At 51.7% G+C, this 7,555-nt stretch overlaps 3 protein-coding genes across 6 annotated transcripts in view; all 3 read left to right on the top strand.

The window, feature by feature from the left end:
- ints3 (integrator complex subunit 3) overlaps positions 1-2,344 on the top strand; it is a 29,083-nt gene extending 26,739 nt beyond the window's left edge. Inside the window, exons 23-29 of the mRNA XM_008330815.3 lie at positions 1-90; positions 181-229; positions 309-476; positions 551-651; positions 1,060-1,132; positions 1,217-1,373; positions 1,669-2,344. The exon at positions 1-90 is cut by the window's left edge and continues 14 nt beyond it. Coding sequence (XP_008329037.1) covers positions 1-90; positions 181-229; positions 309-476; positions 551-651; positions 1,060-1,132; positions 1,217-1,373; positions 1,669-1,746 — 716 coding nt within the window. The 3' untranslated portion in view covers positions 1,747-2,344. The remainder of the gene's footprint in view (positions 91-180; positions 230-308; positions 477-550; positions 652-1,059; positions 1,133-1,216; positions 1,374-1,668) is intronic.
- Positions 2,345-2,483: 139 nt separating this feature from the next.
- LOC103393807 (uncharacterized) lies at positions 2,484-4,178 on the top strand. 4 transcript variants are annotated; one of them, XM_025064975.1, is made up of 3 exons: positions 2,484-2,836; positions 3,072-3,502; positions 3,863-4,178. In XM_025064975.1, exons 1-3 carry the CDS (start codon positions 2,698-2,700, stop codon positions 4,088-4,090), a joined length of 798 nt encoding a protein of 265 aa, XP_024920743.1. In that variant the 5' UTR covers positions 2,484-2,697; the 3' UTR covers positions 4,091-4,178. The 4 variants fall into 4 exon arrangements, with proteins under 4 accessions (XP_024920743.1, XP_016896637.1, XP_016896636.1 ...); XM_017041148.2 differs by having other exon boundaries at positions 3,072-3,514; positions 3,884-4,178; XM_017041147.2 differs by having other exon boundaries at positions 3,072-3,514; positions 3,866-4,178.
- Positions 4,179-4,464: 286 nt separating this feature from the next.
- gon4la (gon-4 like a) overlaps positions 4,465-7,555 on the top strand; it is a 16,628-nt gene continuing 13,537 nt past the window's right edge. Inside the window, exons 1-13 of the mRNA XM_017041089.2 lie at positions 4,465-4,520; positions 4,674-5,235; positions 5,331-5,542; positions 5,627-5,701; positions 5,787-5,837; positions 5,908-5,961; positions 6,041-6,136; positions 6,388-6,480; positions 6,552-6,716; positions 6,799-7,009; positions 7,089-7,187; positions 7,289-7,329; positions 7,419-7,519. Of these exons, the coding sequence (XP_016896578.1) occupies positions 5,037-5,235; positions 5,331-5,542; positions 5,627-5,701; positions 5,787-5,837; positions 5,908-5,961; positions 6,041-6,136; positions 6,388-6,480; positions 6,552-6,716; positions 6,799-7,009; positions 7,089-7,187; positions 7,289-7,329; positions 7,419-7,519 (1,397 nt within the window). The 5' untranslated portion in view covers positions 4,465-4,520; positions 4,674-5,036. The remainder of the gene's footprint in view (positions 4,521-4,673; positions 5,236-5,330; positions 5,543-5,626; positions 5,702-5,786; positions 5,838-5,907; positions 5,962-6,040; positions 6,137-6,387; positions 6,481-6,551; positions 6,717-6,798; positions 7,010-7,088; positions 7,188-7,288; positions 7,330-7,418; positions 7,520-7,555) is intronic.

The raw sequence follows: 7,555 nt of genomic DNA, 5'->3' as shown, positions 1-7,555 counted from the left end.
TTGAACAGTACAGCACCTGGCAGCTCTTCCTGGCTCACAGTATTCCTCTGGAGACCATCATTCCCATCCTGCAGCACCTCAAATACAAAGGTGAAGATGATGGACAACACACACACACACACTCACACACACTCAGACACTCACTCAGAGTGAGGACACGTGTCTCCTGTCTGTCCACAGAACATCCTGAAGCCTTGTCCTGTCTACTGCTGCAGCTGCGCAGAGAGAAGTAAAGACACACTCACTGTGCCGCACCGTCAGACACTGACACACGTCCTCACTCACCTCTGTCCCTCGTCTGTCCTCAGACCCTCAGAGGAGATGGTGAAGATGGTCCTGAGTCGTCCCTGTCACCCCGACGACCACTTCACCACCAGCCTCCTCAGACACTGGGCGGCCAAGTACGACGACACGCTGAGCGAACACATCAAAGCTCAGCTGATCAAGAACAACAACCAGCCGCGGAAAAGACAGAGGTGAGGACACGGGTGAGGACAGGGGTGAGGAGGCGGGTGAGGACACACAAACACGTCTCCTTCTGTGTCTCCAGTCTCCGCAGCTCCAGCAGTAAACTGGCTCAGCTGACCCTGGAACAGATCCTGGAGCACATGGACAACCTGAGACTGAGTCTGAGCAACACCAAGAACAACTGTGAGTCGACTGTTGATGAGCCGTCACTGTCACTGACTTACTGCTGACTCATCACTGTGGTTGATGGTTTACTGCTGACTCATCACTGTGGTTGATGGTTTACTGCTGACTCATCACTGTGGTTGATGGTTTACTGCTGACTCATCACTGTGGTTGATGGTTTACTGCTGACTCATCACTGTGGTTGATGGTTTACTGCTGACTCATCACTGTGGTTGATGGTTTACTGCTGACTCATCACTGTGGTTGATGGTTTACTGCTGACTCATCACTGTGGTTGATGGTTTACTGCTGACTCATCACTGTGGTTGATGGTTTACTGCTGACTCATCACTGTGGTTGATGGTTTACTGCTGACTCATTCACCACTCTTATCGATCATTTATTGCTGACTCATCCCTGTCTCAGTCTTCGCTCAGACTCCGATCCTCCAGGCTCTGCAGCACGTCCAGGCCAGCTGTGACGAAGCTCACAAGATGAGGTTTGACGTTTTACACAGCTTCATAAAAACTATCGATGACGTCACGTGTCGTAGCCAATCACCAACGCTCACTTCCTGCCTCAGGTTCAGTGACCTGTTTGCTCTGGCAGAAGAGTACGAGGACTCACAGGCCAAGCCTCCAAAGTCTCGGCGTAAAGCTCCAGCCTCCTCGCCTCGCTCCAGGAAAGGACCGGCTCCGCCCACAAACAACGAGGAAGAGAGCGCCTCCAGCAGTGCCTCAGTATGTAGTGCATATTATAGGTGTATAACAAGCCTGAGGCTAGCTAGCCTAGCTAGGTGCCAATACCAAACCGATGCTCTCTGCTTGAGCTAATACTGAACCTGATGTATAAGTTTATGCTAACGTGAATGTTGTTAAAGCTAACGATGAACTTGTTAATCCTGTGTTTTTGTGTCTGGGAACATTTTCTGTCCCGTCCTCCGTGTCTCTTAGTTAAAGGTTGATGATCATTTTTCAGCTAGCTACTTCAGCTAACTGTTGTCGTTATGCTAACGTCTTCATCAACACCTTTCAGGAGGAGGAAGACTCCAAGCCCAAAGCTCCAAAGAGGAAGAGGAAAGGCTCGTCGGCCGTGGGCTCGGACAGTGACTGATGAACCAATCAGCTGCCACGCAGCCCACATCCAGACCAGTGGAACGAGCTCCGCCCACTTCTCTCCTCCTTGAAGGGACGTGCTCCGAGACTGCAGACTTTTTTAAACTTGACCCGATAACCTGTTTTTTTACTCCAGCAGCTGGGTCAAAGGTCAGTGTCAGGCCAAACTCCCATCATGCACTGGGAGACGGAGGGGGAAATAAGCGATGAACTCTTGGAGGAAAAGACTGATTTTAAACCAGCGATAATGGTGACAGTGGCGCCACCCACAGGCTGTGACTCACTTCCTGTTCGTCCTGCTGCAGTAAAAGCTCTTCATCCAATCATGTTGATTAACCTTTTCAGAAAGACTGCTGGCTAATACTGTGGGCGGGGCTAATGATCAGGAGGCGTGGCCTGATGCTGCTTGGACCGTTTCACCTGCTCTTTTTGGGGTTTTTTACCAGTCAGGTTAAAAACCTGGAGAAAATCCTAACAGACTTTTTGAAGTGTTATTTTTCTGTCGCTTTAGTTTTTTCATCAGCTCAACTTTTTGGATTTTTTGATGAAAGAGGAATAAAAACAAACAAACAAACAATTAAAACAGATTTAAAGAAGACGTTCAATATAACCCTGGTCTTTCCTCATGATTTAGATGATCTCACTGCCACTGACCTGCAGAGGGCGCACTGTCTTCTTTACAATGATCACCGTGGAGTGTGTAAAATCTACTCAGACAATGCTGTCTGCACTGAGAGCGCCCCCTGGTGCTAGAACCTACAGCATCGTCACCTTTTATGCAGCTTGAAATAAATGAAATCTGTCGCTCAGAATCAACCTGACAACAGGGGGCGCTCTCTATATATGGTCAGACACAATGATGAAGTATATAAAAGGGCAGCAGTGCAGTATCTGGTTTACTGACTGGTGACGTGACTGTGTGACCTTTGACCTGTGACATCACAGTGTGATGTCATGGTCGATGATGGCTGCAGCTGTTGTTGTTGGCTTTAATCAGCAGCAGGTGGCGATGTGCTCTCATCAGTGCCATGGTCTTCATCTGCAGCTGCTGCTCCGTCAGAACTCCCAGAGTGCTTCACTTCACCCAGGTAGGTGCTGCTCATTCTCAGGTGTCTGCTGGACCCACTGGAGGTCAGCGTCCTGACGTAGCCTGGTGCTAAGCTAGACTGTGTGGTTAGCTAACGTCAGAGGTCCGGCCGGACCGCAGCCCTGCTGGGTCAGTCCGACTGGTCAGGGCTGCTGGTTGGTTCTGTGTGTGTGTGTGTTTTAACACACGTCAGTGGACGTAGACTGGTTCATGGTCTGGTCTTTTCTCCCCTTCAGGAACCATGTCCACCCTAAAATCTGGATCTACTCTCCGGTCTTTGCTTCTGACTCCAGAGAGAATTCCGACCTTTTTCATCCCGAGCCGCAGTCCCCTCCTGACACTGTCCCCTCGGCACAGCTCCCCCGACCGGGTCAGACTCCTGTCAGACCCTGATGACGACGATGACGACGGGCCAGTGACGAGCCCCGTCCCTGCGGCCTCACCTAGGTTCTTGCTCCGTCTCCCACCAAGGATTAGAACTCCTCGCCACTGCTCCAGAGCCGCAGACACGGATGTCACGACCCGGGCGGCCATGTCGCTGCCACATGTGGAGAAGGTGACCACGCCCTACGGTTTCCGGGCCGTTCTGGCCGCGAGCCCCTGCACGCGACGACGGGAGTCGCTGTTTCACAGGAACACAAGGGTGAAAGTGATGGTGACCGAGGCAGAGGAGCAGCAGGAGCAGGAGGAGCAGCAGGAGCAGGAGGAGCAGCAGGAGCAGGAGGAGCAGCAGGAGCAGGAGGAGCAGCAGGAGCAGGAGGAGCAGCAGGAGCAGGAGGAGCAGCAGGAGCAGGAGGAGCAGCAGGAGCAGGAGGAGCAGCAGGAGCAGGAGGAGCAGCAGGAGCAGGAGGAGCAGCAGGAGCAGGAGGAGCAGCAGGAGCAGGAGGAGCAGCAGGAGCAGGAGGAGCAGCAGGAGCAGGAGGAGCAGCAGGAGCAGGAGGAGCAGCAGGAGCAGGAGGAGCAGCAGGAGCAGGAGGAGCAGCAGGAGCAGGAGGAGCAGCAGGAGCAGGAGGAGCAGCAGGAGCAGGAGGAGCAGCAGGAGCAGGAGGAGCAGCAGGAGCAGCAGGAGCCGTCCTCCCCCTCTCCACCTTCTCCTCCTGCTTCAGGTACCGACCCAGTTGCTGGTACTGGTTCCAGCAGGTCCAAAATCAGGAGTCTGGGTCTGCATATGATGAAGGAACTCAAAAAACCTGCAGCTGCTCTGAAAGCTCTAAGTCCCGCCCCTCGCAGGACCGAGGGTCGACGTCACAAGTGACGACACTCGTCACATGTTATGTTTTTATTATTCCGTAGTTTTTGTGTCGTTTTAATCAAAGCTTGAATTAAAATCTCTAACAACTTGACTTGTACAGTGGGTTTTTTTGTTTGAAATGCCAACAGTTAATTAACGGAACGTGTGAGGAGAGGTTTTCTTTAAAAGTAAATATAATTTTAGAATAAAGACATTTACACTTCGCCTTTTATAAAACGGCGTATTAATGTCATCGAATTAAATAAGTAAAATAATGAGATTAAAGTCGAAACGTTTCGAGAAAATAAATTAAATATCTGCTTTTTTTTAGCTTCGTAATAAAATAAAACCGAAGGTTTTTTTTATTTGTGAAGGAGCGGAAGTTGAGACGTCATCACGCAAAGCCGGAAATGATTGGTGACGCTTCTTCCTCTGTGTATGACGCTTGTGGCGGGTAAGTGAGAGAGATTGTTGTGTTGTTGGTACAACGTTAACGTTTGAATAAAGTACCGCAGAGAACCGAACTGGACCAGAACTTAGACCCCGTTCATACATGCTAACGCTAGCTGCTAACGAGTGTTAGAAACCGTGTTTTGTCTTTGAGCAGAGTGAGCAGCTCGGTGTGAACCACAGTCAACTTCCCTCGGACTAGAATCACAGACTCGGTTACAGACAGAAGAAACCGCTGCCACTTCAGACCGGACGTGTGTTCACGGGTTCAGGTGTGGATTAACACCAGTGTGGGACTGAGTTTAACCCGGGATTAACGAGAAGAAAAGGCCACCAGTCAGTGCTGCGGCAGCACCTGTCCACCAGGTGGCGCCATACATCTCTGCAATTGTGATCTTCCGTGGAGAGGCTCGTGATGATTATTGGCTGTCTGTGAACTAAACAATGATGACAGGTGATGACGTCAGTGGTGTCGTGTGACAGGCGATGATTGACTGTTTGGAGGTCATGGTTGTTAACAATGAACCCTGTGCGCAAAAGACTCAAACTCAGTCCCGTCCTGACCCCCGCCCACGCCCCACCCACCTCCACCTCCTCTACCAACGCCCCACGGCTCCTCTCCCAGCATGCTTTGCTACAGCAGGAGGATGAAGAAGAGGAAGACGGTTTCCTACTGGTGGAGGAAGATACGACAGACTCCAGCCTCGTCATCACCATGGGTAAGTCACGTGCACACTCACGTGCACACTCAGGTGTAAAGTAACACAGGTGGGTGAGGTCAGAGTTGGACAGTGTGTGTGTGTGTGTGTGTTAGAGGACAGTCGTCTGCATGTGAGGACAGTGAAGAAGAGAGCAGTGAGGAGGAAACGAAACAAACAGGAGGAAGATGAAGCAGGAGTGGGCGGGGCTTCTGAGAGTGATGAAAAGATGGAGGAGATGGCGATAGACAGACAGCTCGACCAATCACTGGAGACTAAGTCGAAGCAGCACAACCTGACGACGGTGAACGTCAAGAACATCATCCATGTAGGTTCACACACACACACACACACACCTGAACACACACACACCTGAACACATGAAGAAGTGTGTGTGACCTTTAACCCACAGGAAGTGATCACTAATGAACACGTGGTGGCCATGATGAAAGCTGCCATCAACGAGACGGAGGCGGTCCCTGCGTTTGTGAGTCCTTCTCTCTCGTCCAATCAGAGCTCAGCGTCAGACTGTTGTTTTTCTTTATGAGTGAAATGTATTTTTTTTTCCTCAGGAGCCAAAAATGACTCGATCGAAGTTGAAGGAAGTGGTGGAGAAGGGCGTGGTGAGTTGAAGACACGCCCACCTGTCGCTGTTGGACGACTTCCTGTCTGACTTTGTCTGTTTCCTGTCAGGTGATTCCAGCCTGGAACATTTCCCCCATCAAGAAGAGCAGTGAGATCAACAAGGTGAGGTCAAAGGTCAACCGCCCGTTGACATTTGAAACCTCTTGTTCCGTTAGCTAAAAGTCAACGTGTGCGTTCGCAGCCGCCCCAGTTTGTGGACATCCCTCTGGCTGAAGAAGATTCCTCTGACGAAGAATATCGTCCTGATGAAGAGGACGAGGACGAAACCGCTGAAGACGTGAGACTGTGCTCTGATTGGCTGCTTGTCCATGTCTAGTCTGGTCCAATCAGAGCCCACTTGTATTTGTCGTTCAGCTGCTGATAAAGGTCTACGTACTTTATGTTCTGGCTAACCTTTAGCTTTAGCTAACCTTTAGCTTTAGCTAACCTTTAGCTTTAGCTAACCTTTAGCTGTGTCCAGTCTTTGGGGGGGGGGGTGGGGGGGGGGGGGGCCTAGTTCTAACGTCTGTGTCGGGTCGCGACCCACAGACGTTCCAGGAGAGCGACATGGAGAGCACGGCCTCGTCCCCCAGGGGGAGCCGACTGAGCCGGGGGGAGGAGGACAGCTGCAGCCCCTGGCAGGTCAGACTGGTTAGATACCAACCACCCACCGCGGTCAGGACCGGGTCTGACCAGAGTCCTTCTTCCTTCAGGCTTCTCGACGACGATCCAGGAAACTGAGGAGTCCGTCCGTCTCCATGGGCCCCCCCCCGGCCCCCCCCAGACCCACTGCTCCCAAGTCAGTGACCGACAGCAGCTTTCTGGAGAAACTTCACGCAGTAGAAGAAGAACTGGCAGTGTGTATGGAACCATACCAGGTAAGACCTGGTCCAGGTCCTGGTCCAGGTCCTGGTTCTGCTTTGGCTCGTCTCTGATTGGTTCATTAATTCTCCCTGTCAGCCACTGTCAGAGTCGGAGGAGGAGGTGGGCCTGATGGCGTACAGAACCCGCTCCAAACGTCCGTTACGTAACGTGCCTCTGGGTCAGCTGGAGGCGGAGCTTCGAGCTCCTGACATCACACCTGACATGTACGACTCCAGCTCCACCCCCGAGGACAGGGAGTGGACTGATTGGCTCAGGAGTCTGATGAGCTCAGAGATGGACAACGAAGGTGTGTGTGTCTCTGTGTGTGTGTGTGTGAGAGAGAGATAGAGAGAGAAACTCCCCCTCTCTCTCTCTCTCTCTCTCAGACGACGACGACGACGACGACCCAGAATACAACTTTTTGGCCGAAGTCGATGAACCAGATTTTGAGGATTACCGTGACGACAAGGCTGTCCGCATCACCAGTCAGTACACACACACACACACACACACACACGATGATGATGATGATGATGATGAGGGCGATGACATCATCACCTGTCGTCATGTTCTGTGTTTCCTACAGAGAAAGAAGTGAACGAGTTGATGGAGGAACTGTTTGAAACGGTGAATGTCACTGATCAGCTGAGGGTCGTGTGGGGTCACGGGGTCACAGGGTCATCATCTGTGTGTGTGTGTGTGTGTGTGTGTGTCAGTTAAAAGAAGACCTGGCAGGACAGGAAGTAGAAGATGAAGGCCATGAGGAGGAAGAGGAGCCGCAGGAGGAGACACAGCACACTGTTGAGGAGCAGCACATGTACGGAGAACACACACACACACCTGACCCCTGACC

Source organism: Cynoglossus semilaevis, chromosome 18 (assembly GCF_000523025.1).
Source record: "Cynoglossus semilaevis isolate Cse_v1.0 chromosome 18, Cse_v1.0, whole genome shotgun sequence".
NCBI classification, from domain to species: Eukaryota; Metazoa; Chordata; class Actinopteri; order Pleuronectiformes; family Cynoglossidae; genus Cynoglossus; species Cynoglossus semilaevis.
This window is presented reverse-complemented; position numbering and strand designations above follow the sequence as displayed.